The sequence below is a fragment of the Tyto alba genome, unplaced genomic scaffold (genome assembly GCF_018691265.1).
Source record: "Tyto alba isolate M040663 unplaced genomic scaffold, T.alba_DEE_v4.0 Super-Scaffold_13, whole genome shotgun sequence".
Taxonomy (NCBI): Eukaryota; Metazoa; Chordata; class Aves; order Strigiformes; family Tytonidae; genus Tyto; species Tyto alba.
The window spans coordinates 7,088,567-7,106,269 of NW_024881275.1; the positions used below are offsets into that span (position 1 = coordinate 7,088,567).

Here is a 17,703-nt window from a genome sequence, read left to right on the forward strand (position 1 = left end):
ATGAACTTTTATACAGTTCAGTTCAAACAAAGTTGCGAGGCTCCAGATCTTGTCACCAGCAGGAAACTGCTGGAAGTTGCTCACCTGAGTATTTTTTGGCAGATCTTTTAGATGAACCTGTTCTAATCTGTAGATTCAAGCAGCAAACAAAGGGTTTTTATGATAAGAGGCATAAATTATCTCAGATCTAAAGCACACATACAGAAAACAAGATGAAAGAAGGGAATACCTCACTTCTAATCAGTGCCTTGAAAAGGTAGATATGATGGAAGTACAACATCACCTTGTTGTTCTTCATAATACTTAAAAGGATTTGAGATTGTATGAGAAAGGCAAGAGAACCGTGATGATCAGTAAGACTTTTACATTGTTCAGTTTAGCACCTAAATATAACACTAAAGTTTATCAAAAAGATTATGGCAAGCATACAAAATCTTGTGAAAATATATTTTTCCCAGGTTTTCCATGTTGCTTGTAGAGGTTATTCTATATGCTTCCAGGAACCTGAAGTTAGAATCTTTTAATAAGATTTTTTTGTGTGTGATTTTATGTCAAATGAGGTGCAAATAATATTCCTCAGTCTTGTAGTGTTTGAATTTCCTCAAGAAAAACAATAATGCTCATGGCATATCCAGGACTGTGGATTCACCATGATGCTACCTCTGGTGTCATGGCTTCTTAGTAAAAAAAGTTACTGTCTTGTGGAACTAGCAGCCATGATCAGTAGTTACTGACACTTTTGAGCTCACACTTGACTCTAAGATGGGAAACAGTTGCTGTCTGTGTATCATCAAATGGAAGAGAGTTGAGCTACACCTCCAATTTGTTCTCTTTCTCCAAGGAAAATGAGATACAACTGTGGCAAGCTAGTAGCTTCATGAATAGTATAATTTCCAAAGGACTTTATCCCTTGGAACTTTCTATCCCATTGTCTCCCAGGCTTCCTTACCACATCCTTGCTAAACAAGTCAAAACTTGTGCTGGGCAAGTGATCAGCTGCTGCCAAACAGAATATACATATAAGCTGGCTTCTACCTGTCTTCCTTTATATGAAAGAACAATTTCTGTTTATTTTTTTCCCCGTTCACTGCCAGTGGGTAGAAAAAAAATACCAATTTCAACTTAAACGAACTTTGGAAGCAAGTAGAAGCCACTCAGTGGATTGAAAAGTTACTGGAAACAGAAAGGGTGCACTATAATAACAGAACTGCTTAATTTATTTAGGAACAGAATATGTAATTTACTGACTTTCACAAATCACTATGTCAGTTTATCCTGTCAGCTTGAAATTCTATATCTGAAAACTCAGTAAGTCTTTTCTAGTGGGGTTGAAAAAATTGCCACACACATGTGGTGCAGTGGATGGAAAGTGGGAATAAGCTAAAGTAACAATAAAATTAATGGTGATGTTCTCACCTGCTGAAGGGTGGTCTTCACTTTCCTTTGTAGCAAAAATGTGCAATTACATCAAAACATGAGTACACATACAAAAACCATCTTAGTAGATATGTTTTGTGTCTGTAATTGCAATTTGGTGATGAAGAAAAAGAATTACAAAATCTTCACAAAGATGGCTTCTTTCCCTTCAGCCTCTGGTTAGGACTGGCCTCAAGTCCCATATTAATGCTGAAAAAATGATTTGGGAACTTTCCATGAGGACAAACATTTCTGTCACAATCTTTGTTCCTGTTTTAGAATGGTGTTTATAGAAGCAAGGGGAATTGCTCATATAACCAATTGTAAAAACATTCATTAGTAAATATTGATCCAAACCAAGCTCTGAGATATAAACATAGCAGAATCTGAGATGCTGTTCTGCAAAAGAGCTTTCAGGAGTCTTCAAGTACAATGTTTTGTCTTCGGCTTATTCAAAGTTACAAGAAGGAATCAATCCTGATTCATATTTGCTAATAGCTTTGCTTTTATCATGGCCTAAAGGTAGATAGGATTAAAACCATCTCCTAGTTAATCTTACAGTCTTAAGGTATCTTTGTATTGTGAATTTATTTTGCAATGATGGACAACTTTTTTCATGTCAGTATTATGCCACTGGGCATTGAATTTTTTGAATAAGAAGCAATTAGAATGTTAGGGAGTTACAGCTGCAGTAACAAATTTTCCATCTGATAAAGCCTTCACTACTCAGCTAATCTGATTTTGTTGGGAATCTGCGGATCTTACTCTTACACCAAAACTGTAATTCATGAAGATGCTACAACCTTCTTTTCTACCAGTAGTGCATCAACTGACTCGCGTCCCTGCACTCAATACTAGTTTACCCCCATGGCAGCTCTGGCATGCCACTAGCCATTCGAGCAAATACTGCTAGTTGAGGAGAGAGCAAGAAGAACCCGCTCTCCATGTACCTTTCCTCATGTCAGAATAAGAAGCTTGTCAGAGAATTGAAAAGGAGAGAGGAAAGGAGAAATGGGAGACACAGTATGGCTAGGTAGGGACAGTGAAGAATGTTGTTTACTGCACTAGTATTGATGCTTAGTAAATCTCACAGCATCTGTAGCTGCACTTGTAAATAGTAATGCTACTCTGGAGTAGGAGTGTTGTGAATTACTGCTTGAAATGTTCAGTATAGATACTTCTGTGTCAGTTTACAACGTGATGTGAAAATATATCCTCAGTATTTTGCTTTTGTGTATATAGAACAGAGGAAACTATTTCTTCTGCCACTGTAAGATGCATCTTTTTGATTTGAATGCAGTGAGTCTACTTTTACAAATTCTACCACATACCTGGACAATCCAGGAGTGACACGAGTTGTGAGAAACCATTTCTTTGCTGAGTGCTAAGCAGTTCTTACTAAACATCTTTGGCATTCTGTGTACTATTAAACGTCTTAATTTTATTCAGTAATAGCATGAGAAGTGGGGATCACATTTTGCCGCAGGCCATTTGAAATTAATAATGGGCTGATTATACATTGTATATTTTTCACTCACGATCCAAACTCATAAACTGAACAAAAAATTAAGCTGTCGTAAGATAGTCAATGTCATGATTTAATTTTCTGATTGGCTGCAACATTTGACACTGTGCATATCCACTGTAATAGCTACAGTGTTGAATATGTTTTCCTGCCAATGCACAGATATTGTTGTTCAAACTCACCAAAGGTTTTTATTTTCAACTTTCTGGCCAGGGAAAGAAGGTGGAAACAGCTGACATTTTGCTAAAAATGTTACCTGCTTTACTGATGCTAAGAATCTAAACCACGTACCTGAGCTCTAACAAACAAGAGACCTACAGAGGTGCTGTAGTCCTGCCCAGTGCCATGAGACAGCAGAGACTTAGCAGAGCTTTTAATTATTTCTTGATTGTGTTTTTTCCTGATAGAGAAGTATTTATTTTTCCTGTTTTAAAGAGATGGTTCTACTATTAATAACAACAAAAAAAAAGTATATAAATAGTATACATATTGTTTTTTTGTTTTTTGGGTTTTTTTTTCATTCTTAGGTAAATTAAAAGATAAGTTTTTTGTGCAGCCTTTAGAAGAGAAATAACATACTATACCTCTGCTGCATGCAGGCACATTTTAGGCTCTTTGTCAGGATGTTCAGTAACGCAATTCAGCTTTGAATTGTACAGGCTTTCTGTGAGGGTAAGAAACGTTTAGAGAAATAGACTGCAGGTGTTTTTTTCCCTGTTGTGCTATGGACCCAATCTCTAGTTAGTTTTTGATTCTTGCTTGTGAGTTTAGTGTGATAGTAGAACTTCCACCGTAACACTATTTTTCTTAAATTTGTCAAACACTCACAGATAGAATGTTAGCTGTACTGCAGATGTCAAAGTGTTCAATAAAACAAAGCAAAAAATATCTCACTGTCTTCCTTTTTGAGGACTTGGACTTTCTTCTATGTCCATGCTCAAATTCCTGTAGCACCATCTGTTATAAACCCATGCTTTTTGCACTCTGATTTTTATTAGAGTAAGGATGTCACCCAGTTCAAAACACAGTGGCATGTTAGAATGATTTGTACCATTTCCATGTAAATTTGAGGTAAACAAACTAAGCACTGTGGTGTGCAACTTCAGAAGGGAGAGTTAGCTAATTTGACAGAAACTGTGCTGGTTGGTTATCAAAAACACAAGACTGGTAAAAGTTTATACTTCTTCAGTGAACATCAGGAGAAACCAGAGCTTACTCATTATGGGAGAAAGTGTCTTTTTCTTTACATGAATAATTTTTCTCCTGCTGTTTGACTACACTCTAGAAATCTCTAATGTACAGATTTTTAGGGCAGGAGAGGCAGAAGAGCTACAAATCAAGATTCATGTCCTTTTAGAGAGCTCTGTGTCAATGGCTGAATATCATCTACCCCGTTCATAGTTCTGGAGACTACTACTAGGTTCCCTGTTACTCTGGAGAACATACTTAGAGCTTCAGCATCCTAAAAAGAGGATTATAGAAATTATTCCTATTATTTAATGGGTGAAGAGAGCAGAGAAAAAAATTGCCATAAGATTGAAAATATATAATCTGCAAAGATGGCATGGAGGAAAAAATATTTTAAGATTTTACTGCCACATCTACCATATGTCTATGTTGAGAAATATGTGGACATATACACCTATGTGTTAGAGTAACCATGACAAAAAAAGCTTAATATTGTAACTTTCAAATAGTTTTTTATTGTAGGGCTTTGGGTAAAATGCTGCATCTGCCAACTGTTTACACCAAAAGTTGAATTTTGAAACTGTAGGTATTGGGCAAAGAAGAAGGAATTCAAGTGAGCATGGAATTTCAACATTGACACCTTGAGGTGTCATTTTAGTGTTGGTCTGTGGTTTTGGATTTCGGTAAAAAACTTAAGTGTGTTAAAGTCAAGAGAGCTTTTGTAGGAGAGGACAACTGTTTCCATTTATTAATTCATTGTCTAATTGTTTAAAGAGGCTGGTTATGTATTAAACAGATGTATTAGTCTTCAGTTGACTGTAAAGCCTATGTATTAGTTCCTCTGTGCTTTACTTGCCATTTAAATTAGCATACTTCAAGAAATGTCTAAGGGAAAGAGTATTACTCTAATTTAGTCTTAGCCTAAATTTTATGAATGCACAAACATATATATTTTAGACAAAGCTTTGAAAATTTTAGAAATAAGTGTGAATGAGTGTCAAATATTGTACTTAAATTCCTTGGAAACTAGATACTGGGGTGAATGTGGAGTAAATTTAAAGTAAAAAAAGCCCTATTCATGTTGGACCAACCAGTAACTGCTAAGTGGATGGTGTCTGAATACTTACTAAGCACAAACCAGTTTTGTCTGAACACTTCTTGCTTAGTTCTTTAGAGTAGTTTTGCCAATAATCACTTCAAACTTAACTGATTTGCAAGTTTTTTATTTTTCTTATAGTTTTAATTAGCATGCCTCTTACAAATGCTTATTTTCTATTCATTTTTATCAGATTACATTTGGCAGCAGTGGGAAACCATTGTTTTGGAATAAATTGGAAAATAATATAATTATGTGCATGCTTTAATTAATTTTTAGCAATTGCTTTGACCTTCAGGTTGGGAGTAGGCCTACATGTTTTATTTTCTATTATTTTTTCTAATATTATACTCCTACAAAGTAGATTTAGACTGCGGAAATAAGAATTGCAGTATCTAATGGAAGCCTTAGATAATAAGCATTTTCTCTTTAAGCTTTTTAAGGCCCTCATCACTAAAATATCATAGATTGATTTCACTTTTCTGTGACGGGATTTGAAGCCTACATTGCTACTTTACTGTAGGTTTTTATGTTTTTATAAGATCTTGCTTAACCACAGTTTAACTGCAGTGTAAGCTGTTGCTCACATTTTAATGTGAGAAAGAAAGCAAAGTGATCTGATACCAGCATTCATTTCTTTGGTTCCAGAGAACATAACCATCCATCAGTTTTATAATATTGAGGGGGGAGGGAAAAAGGGAAACAAAGTGTTCTAGAAAGACTGTATATTCTGCAGCATATTACACAAATGTGGTTATAATTTTTTTTAGAATGCTCCAATAATTTACCTGTGTTTGCCCACAATAAATTAATAATTATAATAATGACAATGGGGCACAATTAAACAACTTGTTAGCACTACAATGGCCTATGTTTTTATAGTACACACAGATGAAATCATGGTCACACTGCAATCAGAGATAGAGTAATCATTCTGTAAATATTAGGGAAGATTAAGTTTTGGTTTCAGTGTTAAGTCTGTTGAGAGAAACTAGGAGAGCTTTTGTTTTAGGCTTTCTACCAACCCAAGGGGACTTGGTATGGGGTTTTAGTTCCCTTGCATGTTTGTTTTTTTCCCCTACAACTTGAGATATCGGGTAGTTTATTTTAAATGAAAGTACATGAGGCAAGGGGAAATTCAGCAGGTCCTACCATTAGACATATAATTGCATCAGTGCTTAAAATGTAAGTTATTATAGTGCTATCTAAGGGTTGCATCATTAAGTGGTTCCTAATTCTGTGGTGCTGTCTGTAAAGACATAGAACAAAGCAGTATCAGAATCAGAGAATGTAGGAGTGATGGAGCAAATAAAAACTACAGAGGAAGATACTTGACAAATTCTTGGCTATGGCTGTTACTATCTCTGTAGAAAAAAAAGTTTAGGATCAGCGCATCTGTTACGACTATCTGGTGATGCTAAATACACATTTACCAGTGATCACTAAAACTTCAGGGTATCATCGGAGTGTGCTTCTTCTTGCGGCACATTGAACTAAATGCTTTTATAAAGTGCAAGAGTTCTTGATAACCAGAACTCTGAGCTGCCTCTTTATTTTTTTTTTTTCTTCTCCCCAAGTGTAGTAAACTTAATGCTGACTAAATTGCAGGAGTGACAAATTACAATCACATTGACAGGAGTTGTGCAAATGTTGTGGCCCACCAGGATTCCCTTTCTAAGCCACATAGGAAATTTTTCACTCTAAATCAACACTTACTAAAGTATATGGAACTTTAGTTCATACTTTAGTGTATTAAAGTTTTATTACCATGTACTATTCCATAGTTTTATTTTTACTCCACCCACGAACTTCTCCGTCCCTCTCTCCTCACCCCAGAAACAGGAACTGTCACACCGTCTCCCACCCCTGTGCTGCAGCTGACTCAACGCTGGCATCTTCCAGAGGCAAATGGGGACTGTTTTTTTCCTTATAACTCCCTGTTTTGCCCCAGTGTCCTCTGTGCTGACAGCTACACTGTTCAGATGCAGACTCGGATGGAAATGCATTCAAATGTGTCTAGCTGTAATGATTATCTTCTAACTACTGTATATTAGCATGAGTATTTCCAATACATGCCACCACTGCCAATCTGGACACGAGAACTTTTAAGACTACTCATTCTTTATTTATTTGATGTATTATATGGAATTAGAAGAGATATGATCAGGGAAATAACATAGAGGCATTTTTCTAAGGTCTAATTTTGGGAAGGATTTAAAAGAGTATTTGGGCATGTAGCTCTCAGAGCTAAAATCCATGGTCTTAAATTTCTAAAGACTTACGAAAAAACTTGCTCTTGCAAGTTCTGCTGAATACAATACCTCATTAGTGCTGCCGGTGATGTGATAGTGCTCCACAACTACCTGGAGACAGCACACTGGAGAGGGAGAGGTGAGAAACTTGTAATTACTTAAGTAACATAGAATGTAACTACTGAGATGTTTCCACCATGTCAGAAATGTGCCAAATGCATATGCAGAAAATTTCAGTATATATAATTAAAGCCATAGCTTGCACTGTCTAAAATAAAAATAAAATACCAGTGCTGATTCTTTTCTGCATTTGCAATCTGAGTCTTGAGAAGTTAGTTGCCTTTTAACCAGCATGTGGATGCAGTGTAAAAGATAGCATCAGTTTCTCCGTATGCTGAAATTTCTTTATGATGGGAATGAAGCTCACAGGATCCACATTAAGCCAGTCAACACGTTTGAAAAATTCCAATTAATTACTTTTGGATCAGAGGAACACAGTTTAACCAAATGAACTTCAACCCACCTACATTATGACATTTTCCAAATAGCTTGGTATGTGAATGTGGTATTTTTTAAAAGGATTCCAAGTAATGTATGACTCTTACAGCAGCTTTTAATTACATCAGTTCAGGCAGCTGGGTGTAAATTGCCCTTCTCTGTAAATTCAGCTGGGCCATAAGAATTACTTCAGATTTGAAATGTGAAGCCATCTACTTCAGAAATAAATTTTAATTTCCAGTTTAAAATTGTAAACAAATTTTAAAATATGCATGTCTATCCTTTTAAAGTGACCATATAGATGAATGTGTAATTCAGAGCACATTTCAGTAGAATGGCATCTGTAATTACAGTGGTGCCCTGTGCTGCGTATCTGGAGAAACACATGAAGAGCCCAACAAAGAACAATTATATACTGCCCCTATTGATTGACTAATAACACATTTCGTGAGTATACATTTACAATCCCTGCTTAAGAGGAAGCAAGTGTGCCCTTCTGCCATTTTTGTGTGTTGAAGTACCAGATACCGCCAGCCTCCTTGGGAAGCAGCTGCAGGAGAAAGCTTGCAGGAATTCATGGGAACCAAGCTCTGGCAGGCACTGCTCTGTGAGGTGTGGAGAGCAGCTGTCTCTCCCGGAGGACTGATCAAATTAATCAGTTGATAGGGAGTATCTGGCTTTGCTGAGAGGCAGCCACTCCTGGATCCGGCCTTGTCACGTTCCTAGACCCGCAGGAGCCAGGAGACGCTGCCTCTTGTAGGTCCTAAGAGTTGCCTCTGCAGGGGAATTGAGAGTTTCTTGGCTTCTGAAGTTGGCAAAAGCTCGCGCCTAGTACAAAGGCAAGATGGGCAGTGTTTTGTCCTTTGTGAATAATCTATCCATTATGACAGTGTAGAACAGAAACGATGATTTGGCTTGCTAAGCTAAAATACTAAACTAAACATGATTTTGCAAATGCTGTGGCTCAGGAGAAAAGCAGGTAGCCTCACCTTGGGGACCTGAGAGCTGTCTTTGGGTGTTGAATCACTGCTCCACTCTTGTAATGTCCCCTCCCGCCATGTTCACTCATCACAGAGACCTTCCTGCACATCAGCTGCTGCATGTAGTTGCCATTTACTTTTTGCCTTTCTCCACTGCCTACCTTCTCTCTGCATCCTAATAATTGCATTTTTCACCCTGCCTCTTTTTTGCCTCTCAAGAAAGCACCATAGAAAGGGCATGAGAAATGGGGGATTTGGCGTGGGAATTTTGCTTCTGCAGAAGGGTGGCTAATGCTGCCTTTGATGGCTAATGCTGGAAATTCCCATACAGGCTGTGGAGGCAGTTGTTCAGTTGCTCCTTGAGCCTCCCTATGCTGTTCCTTCTTGACAGGTAGCTCCCCACCCACACGTGGCCTGTTGAACCCTGTTAATTTAGCCATTTAAGTTAGTTTGTGTATGTAGCCCTGTCTAATGCACGTATTCAGGTTGGCAGTTTAATGCATGTTCCGGTATTGCTTCATATGATTCATTGAGACTTCTATGTAAGCTAAGATCATATTTTTTTCTATGTGTTATGAGGTTTTAGATCTTAGTGTTAGAAAGGTCATGAACGTTCCAGTGGCTTTGCTTCTACTAGATCTTCTTGTTTTTCTCTTAACTTGCTGTTAGTGCAATACTGAACTGAAATATTGTGTTTTGCTTTTATAATTCTCCTCCTTAGCTATTTACAGAAATTTGATTATCAGAGCTTCAAAACATTAGAATTTTGTGACATGGGAAGAAAGTGTACATAGATCAATAGAAATGCGCCTCAGGCTATGAAAATGGAGCTCTGATGTGCTCTTAAATCCCAAATTCTGTTTGAAGAAGGAAACTACGGTGTAATACTCCTTCATAAGTGCTCAATGTTTACACTTAATTTAATAATACTACTCAGCCTTCTGGGGTGAGCAGTATGAAAAAATATGAGATACTTAGATCTGTCAGAACTCCAGAAAGAAGAGTGAATTTATTGTATTTGCTTTGCCATTTTTCTGGAGTTCAGACTAAAAAGGATTTGCAAATTAGGGTAACTAAACAAAGAGAAGATAAGGCTGTTTGAAGTAAGCAATTGCCTAGCATACTACCTGGTGCTGTTAAATTGGCCAAAATGTCAGTTGAGACATGCTAAGTTAAAAAAAGCCTGAAACGATAAAACTGCAGCTTCATGCAGCTGGATTATTTTCACATTGTAAGAAGAATCTGAGTCTCATGTTTGGAACTAATTAGACTTTGTAGGCAAATACTTCTACTAAAAATTCCAGTGAACCTATTGGGAAAAAAAAAAAAAAGTTTCTAGTGTGTTATTTATTGGAATGGTGATGTGGCACTTGCTGGAAATTAGCATCAGTCATCTTTCTTCCAGGTTTCGTGCTTGTTTATGGAGTTACAGCAGTCCTTACATGAGTACCTTCTCTCCCCCTGTAAAGCTTGTACTTCTGGAAAAGGTTGCATCATGTAAGCAATAATAGTTGCTTATAAGTTAATGATTAAGGAGTATGTTGGTCACACAAGACTCAGAATTTAGTTAAAAAAATGTTTGAGAGATACACCTACTGCATATTACTAATATTTTAAGCTTTAGCAAATAGCCAGATATTGTAGCAGTTTCTCAAGAACTGTTTCTTCATGCTGCCAGTAGGCAGATTAGTTTCAGTATCAAACAATAGAAATTTACTTCTCCATCCTTAAACAATTCCTCCATTTGTCCAGCATTTTCCATGTAATAGCACTTATAAAAATGTATTTGCAGTAAAGATGTTTTAAATTTAAAATCAAAATGTGATTTGAAAATCTTTTCATAGTTCGAGTGAGCTTAATTGTTTGTGTTTCTTCAAATCTGCTGAATTTTGGGTGTAGTCTTCATAAGCAGTATAGTAACAATCCTCCTACATATTTCTTGTTATTCTCTGTCTTGGCTGCCACTGGTTTACTTGTCAGATGCTCTTCACCTCCACCTTCACCACCACCACCATATTCTATTGATGCAAACCGCAGTTACACATATTCTTGGCTGAGAGGGAACATCTGTTTTCTGTAACTCTTACCCTGCTGCTAATGGCTTTCCACAAACTGGCTTTGGAACAGGTGCCTGGGAGCAAAACTGTAAGGTTACCATTTTGCCTGCTGTTTCTTTACCCTTCTTGTGATGGATCGAGAAGGAAAAACTGCGTTCTTCCACCATTGTGTGCAATGAGCTGTTAAAAGAGTTTCTGGCTTACTGGCATTGTAGATTTAATTTTTGTTTTTAATGAGTATTGTCTGGGGGATCACCTATTTTCTCCAGTTTATGCAGTGAGAGAGATTTTATACTGCGAAGACGTAATTTTTCTTTTCTTATTTTCTTCTGTAGTCTGCCATCTTCAACTTTCAGAGTCTACTGGCTGTAATTTTGCTGCTCATATGTACCTGTGCCTATATCAGATCCTTGGCTCCCAGCTTACTGGACAAAAATAGAACTGGGTATGTAGTCTGATCATTTTAAAAATACTCAAGCTTTTTGGTTTTAACTGTAATATTTTAGTATCTTCTAATGGTGTGTGATAATACAAATCCTATTTTGAAAAATTTCTCACTTATTTAAAGATAAAAATACTCATTTTGTACCTTACAGTAGAATGCAATAAGGTATTTACAAGCACTTTGTTACAATTTTATAGTAAGAATTAAACAAAGCCAGCTAATACTGCTTTATTGATTACTTTCTAGATTTGCAACTTTCTTGTTAGATACCTATTAAAGATACAGGAATGAGTGACAAAAAGAAAACATTTTCCTATATGTGGCTATTGCTGTAATTATTTATTTTTGATTCTTAGGGTGAATAAGAAAGCATTAACTGCAGAAGCTGGCTTTTAGTATGTTTTCAGTATAGGCGTTTTGGAAGTACAAGTTTGAAACACAGCATAAACAATAATCTGTAACTAAGAAAATTAAAAATGTTTTTTAAAATAAGCAACACTGTCCGTACGTATGATATTTTTAAGTCATTATTTTGTATTTTCTAAGATGAAGGAATTTGTTGAAAGCTTCTAGAAAGCCTAACCTATTTTTGTTGTCCCTTGGTCACTCTAACTTCATCTCTGACTTTTATTCCTAAAAGCACATGTTCCTAGGTGACCAGTGTTTTTCTTCTTTGTGTTCCCTGTTTTCCTGGAATGTGTTTAATGTTGCAGGGCCAATACTGCTGCAAAACAGTTCTTCTCTTCCCTGCTCAGCAGCACAATTTTTGGGGTGATGGGAAGTGGGGACAGCCACAGAGCCAAATCTGTGCCTCACACTGTTCAATACCCATTCACCTTTTGGCCTACTAGTTGTCTTTGTGCAACAAAGAATGTCACTGGATGTTAGGTACAGTCAGCAATGTGCAGAACTACAATTTAAATACTGCAGTTTTAAAGTAATGATTGGGCAATTTTGACCTAGAAACCACTGAGGCCGTCTAGTATTTCACTAATACTGTCGCTTAAGATTAATACAAAGGAGATAATATTTATTAAAGTAGGAGGTAAGCTTAGCTGGTAATGTTTTAGGTGGAAAAAACAGACAGGCTTTTGGGTTCTGGGTATTTGACTTGTCCAATTTTTCCATTAGATCATTTCCTGTTAAAGAAAATGTTTTTTTCCCTAAGTATCTTCTGTCACTTCTGCATTTAATTTTCAGAAAAAGTGTCAAGTTTTAAGTAGACTTTTGTCACCAAGAACCTTCAGCAGTTGTCCACTGAAAACCTTTGTTGTAATTAACTTCTAGAGTTACTGTTTTATCACACAGGTTTTCTTCTAAGAGTGTAAGATACCCAGACTACACTAGCTTTTTTTCAATTTGGAGTTCTAACATGAAGATACTTGTTTCCTTTCATATGAGGCTATGAGGTTGCCACTAACATAAGAGATTTCTTTTGATAAAAGTAAAGATGGAAAGAAAGGATGACTTCATGAAGGATTTAGGGGGTGGGGGGTTGGCCCGCAAGGGGAATTTGGGTGTCTGCTAGTGGAAGATAACACAATAGTCAATGAGTTATACACAGTAAGAAGTAAGAATATTTATTTTAATGATTAAAATTTTAGTGCTGTTCTTGGCAGAGAGTATTTCCTTTAATCTGAAGCTACTCTGTTTATTCTTGAGGCAAATCTGTCTGGAGTACAATAGAACACTCTTCGTAAAATGTTTTCAAAGGGTGCTGACACAGTGGAGGAGTTGGTTGTTTGATCTGTAGGTTAGTATTTATATAGATGTTGGACATACTATTTTATTTTTGTTTCATATATACGTATGTAGACTGCTTTGTACTGGAGAATAAAACGTTGGCCTGGAAGCAATGAAATTTGTTTCCTGAATGGTTGATGTTTACATGGAGCTCATATGCTGTTAAACCCCTGTCCCTCTTCACTAACATATTCCATGCTCAAATGGAAATGTCTAGACATACTGGATAAAATAAATTCTAGTGATATTTCATTTTACCACAGAGATGATCTTACCTCATTATTCCTGTTCCAAATTAATAGCATAAAAAAGTAGCAATAAAATATTAAAGTGACAGAGAGGAGAAACGTTGATAGTTATGCACTATATTTCTGACTAAGTGAGTGGTAACTTTGGTGAAGATTTAAATCTGTTGATAGTAAGTAAAGAAACATGTTTCTGTTGGTTGAGAGACTGTGTTGCAAAGTTATGTCACCCATCCTCATAGCACTGTATTTGATCCCATTGACTTCTGCCAAAATATGCCTTTTCCTACCAAGCCAAAAAGAATTTTAAACCTTCATTTTCCCTGATGTGTCTTGAGTGTTTCCATGTGCTTTGTCCTGAGCAATAGCGTTTAAGGTTGGGAAAGCAAGTAGAGATTTACTGTTTCATGCTAACTAGAGGAGAATGCATACTACAACATAATTCTCTCCTCCCTGCTAACCAGAAAGATATGTTAGCTTATATGCAGTGGAGATTCCTTTGACTTGCCATAATCATTGCAGTGGACTAGCTCTGTCACTCCCTTCTGCAGTGTGGTTGCCCTGGTAAACACATGGCAGCTGCATCCTGCAGCATTCCGAGTCTAGGAGCCAAAGTCTAAAGCCCCACTAACCCTTTCTCATCTTACTGGATTTCATTTCTTTGGATTTTTTTGTTCTCCAGATAACCAACACCACTCTCATGATCAGTGCTTTTAATATTAACACTGAAAGCCAGGAGTATGCAGCAGCTCATGCACATTTGACTTGTAGCTGCCAGAAAACAGCAGGTATGCAAGCCAAACTGACATGTTTCACCTGCATCAAAACAAGGATGAAGATGAGCATGAAGGAGAAAATAAGGAACACTGCAATTACTTTGAGTAGTTGCTTCAGGAGGAATTATTTTGGAGCAGATTCATTCGAGGCAGCATCATTTCTATAAGTCAAACAGGTTTTGACTTGAAGTGGTACATATTGTGGACCTGAGGTGAACAGTAATGGAAAAATTGAGAAGAGCAGAAGTGTGAGCTCCCCAGTTCATTGAGAGGCTGTGATTATAGCTGTTTAGAAAATCCAGATTTTTATTTGCTCTTGCTCAGCAGCAATCTGTGTGGACTAACCAATGTACTGAGATGTTCCAATAGCAGCACAAGCCTCTTACAAAGGTATTGTTGTCATGTGTTGTAAGGCTTCTCAGTCCTCATGTAAGTGGTGACTTTACATTTATAAATTGTTAACTGCAGTAAGGGTAGCTGATGAACCCATACTCTTAACTGTTTTATACCTCCCACACCAGAATGGAAAATTCATATTTCATCAGGAGGGGGTTTTCTAGGGCTAGGAACAATGTACAGTATTCCAATTATAACTTTACATTGTTACACACAGTTGAAAAAACCCTGAGAAGGCAAAGAAATACCCTTGCTGAGATTGTGAGGCAAATTCAACAAATTTCTAGACTGTCTGAATGAGTTAATATACTTTTTCCCAGTTAAGATTCTTCAAATATGCATATGAAAAGGACAGTAATGTTTTATTTCTTTGAGTTCCTGGGCAATTTTTTGAGAGATGGCAACATGACATACTGGCATGTGGAATTTTTTGTGTTGTTTTTGCAGCATGCAGTCTGTATATAGTAATTGTAGAGAGTAACAACAGTTTTGAGAGTCTTAAGTGCCATCCACACAGTACTATGGGGCTGTGTATTTCGCCCTATTGGATTTACACATGAATGCCTTCTTACCTGCATGCATCTTCAAAAAATGCATAGATAATCTTCAGGTTACTTTACTATATGACCTCTTAGCCTGGAAAAGTGTGGTGGTTTACATGCAGGGATTATTACTTCTGCTTGTGGAGCTATATAAAAGTGGAAAAGAAATGAGCTTTGACTATATAGAAATACTTTTGGCTTGAGGTAAAACTGTCTAAAGCACAAATGAAAAAGCATCTTTTCTAAAAATGCTGCATTGCTGTTCACAGTAAATTGGACAGCAAGAGGCACATCGGTCAAAAAGCATTTTATTTGACTTTGAAAATCTCAGTCTTGCAGCTTGCAGCTCTTGGAACATTTGTTTCTCACCTGCCTGACACCAGACCTTTGTTTCAAAAAAAAATGGCTGCTAAATGGAAAGAGGGAGGGATGCTGAACTAAACTAAGACCATAAAAGAGTCAATAAAGTATGAAGTAGTACAGAAATTCTTTTTTAAAAAGTGTGGTATATGTTGGCTTCTGAAATACGCAGGAGCAAGTGGCCCAAAACTACCTGTCTGCATTTAAGCAGGGAAAAAATAAACAGTTGCCAGAGCCCAGAAAGGAGGAAGACAGATAATCAAACCATTGTGGGTATGGGTTCAGAGCACTGTGGGAAAGCACTTGGAGAACTGCCATCACAGCAGGTAGTAGATACAACCCCACAATGTAGGCTGAAGTTACTGCTGATAAACATATCAGAAGAAGGAGGAAAAATAATTAGGTTTTTCTTCTAGTCCATAAATCTATAAATAGGCAATATAGTTGAATACAGATGTTTTTACTTCATTGGAACCAGACATACTACGAAGGAAACCTTCCTGTATACAATCTTTCAACACAGTTTTGACCAACATTTGAAAGGCTGAAAGCTGGCTTCTAGTTCAGGATGCTTCAGTATTTTTCCCATCTTCCTCCTCAGATACTAAAGCAGTCCCTGTTCTTGTTCCTCTTGAGCAATCAGTATGAGGTTATTTTAGTTACACAGAGAAATTACAAATTTATGGCATACCTGCATGTACATCCCTTTGGATGTGCTCTGAATAGTTGAATACTGTTTTTCTCATTTGTTCTCTCGCTTGTGAGAATTATTGTCCTGGGCAAGCAGCGTAAGAGAGATATGAGCAAGGTAAACCTTGATAAAAGAGAAATAACAAAACAATTCTTCAGGTTTGTTTTTAATTTCAATGCAAGTATTCTAGATCAGATTATATCTATGAGTATGCTCTCCTAGAAAAGGCATTTTATCTACTATTGCTAAGGGTAATACAAGAGAGAGACTACAAAGCTCTAAATTTAAAAATACACTGGTTTATCATCTCTCATATCTGTAGGAAAACTTGCTTCAAAAGCTTAACACAAGACGTTTCCAATATACAGTGACATGGAGGCCTGTTGGTATTACCTATTCCAGTATTTTTCTAGTTCTGTTTTTTTTTTTCTTTACATATTCTGGGGTACTTAAATGTAAAATGTAGAATTTTGCTGAAATCTTTAGATTTAGAACACAGACTGATTAAATGCATCTTTGTTTTTCTTGCATGCAAAAAATCTTGCTAGACTTGGAAAGAACTTTGCCACTTGTTTAATTCATAGCCTGAACCCCTCTGTGCAGGTATCCAGTGTCTTCCTATGTCAAGAAGAGTGTCAAGTTGACAAGCTACTGTTAATTTGGATTGTTTTGGCATAGAAGAAGGAAAATTCATTGACTTAAATTATTTTATTAAACCAAGAGCCTAATTAATTTATTTTATCTTTACAGACTAATGGGATTTCTCTGGAAATGCGGCAGGATTGGTAATATTTTTTCTTTGAAATCTTTTAAGACCAGTGCTTTTTCTAGAGTGTGCATTATTTATTGGGATAATGTTTCCATGTAGCAATGAAACCCATACTCATAGATCATCTTTAAAAATGCAGATTTTTACCTCCATGATATAGGGGAGGGGGGCACCGAATGACTATCTTTCTTGGCATCATGGAAGCCTGGATTTTCTAATATCAGTTCATATATGCAGTGTTATATTTGCAAAAATCGTTTGCACTTTTTACTACATGAAATAACCAAGGGCATGCTTCTTATTAACATACAAAGAAATGGATGACTCCTTATAAACTGCTGTCTATTTGAAATCCTAATAGACTACTGACAAAAGCCATATATTTACCTTATAGTAATAAAAAACATAGAATTCATAATGCAGTAAGGTTCTGTTTAATCACAAATGTCTTTTTTCCATTATTTCTTTAGTCAGGTTTTGCAAACTTTTGAATTACACAAAGCTGTTGGTGTCAAGTGGCATCTATATGCAGACATTTTCCCATAACATTGATATTTATATTTATTTTAATCCTTATTCTGAATTTATTTTGAGAAGGAAGTGAAAATATGCACAGAAGTTCTTCAGTCTTAGCAGTAAGGTATATCCCAGATTTAAAAAAAATTACAAATCCATCATCTAAACAGTATTCTTCAAACAGCATTGTTAATGCAAAGTAAAAACA

At 36.5% G+C, this 17,703-nt stretch overlaps 1 protein-coding gene across 2 annotated transcripts in view; it reads left to right on the top strand.

The window, feature by feature from the left end:
- TMEM167A (transmembrane protein 167A) overlaps positions 1–17,703 on the top strand; it is a 29,011-nt gene that overhangs the window by 1,154 nt on the left and 10,154 nt on the right. Inside the window, exons 1-3 of one of the 2 annotated variants that reach the window (XM_032995500.2) lie at positions 11,038–11,100; positions 11,348–11,457; positions 16,961–16,995. In XM_032995500.2, the coding sequence (XP_032851391.1) occupies positions 11,053–11,100; positions 11,348–11,457; positions 16,961–16,995 (193 nt within the window). In that variant the 5' untranslated portion in view covers positions 11,038–11,052. Of the gene's footprint in view, positions 1–11,037; positions 11,101–11,347; positions 11,458–16,960; positions 16,996–17,703 lie in introns of those variants that run through there. The other variant, XM_042787591.1, reaches the window with a different exon arrangement.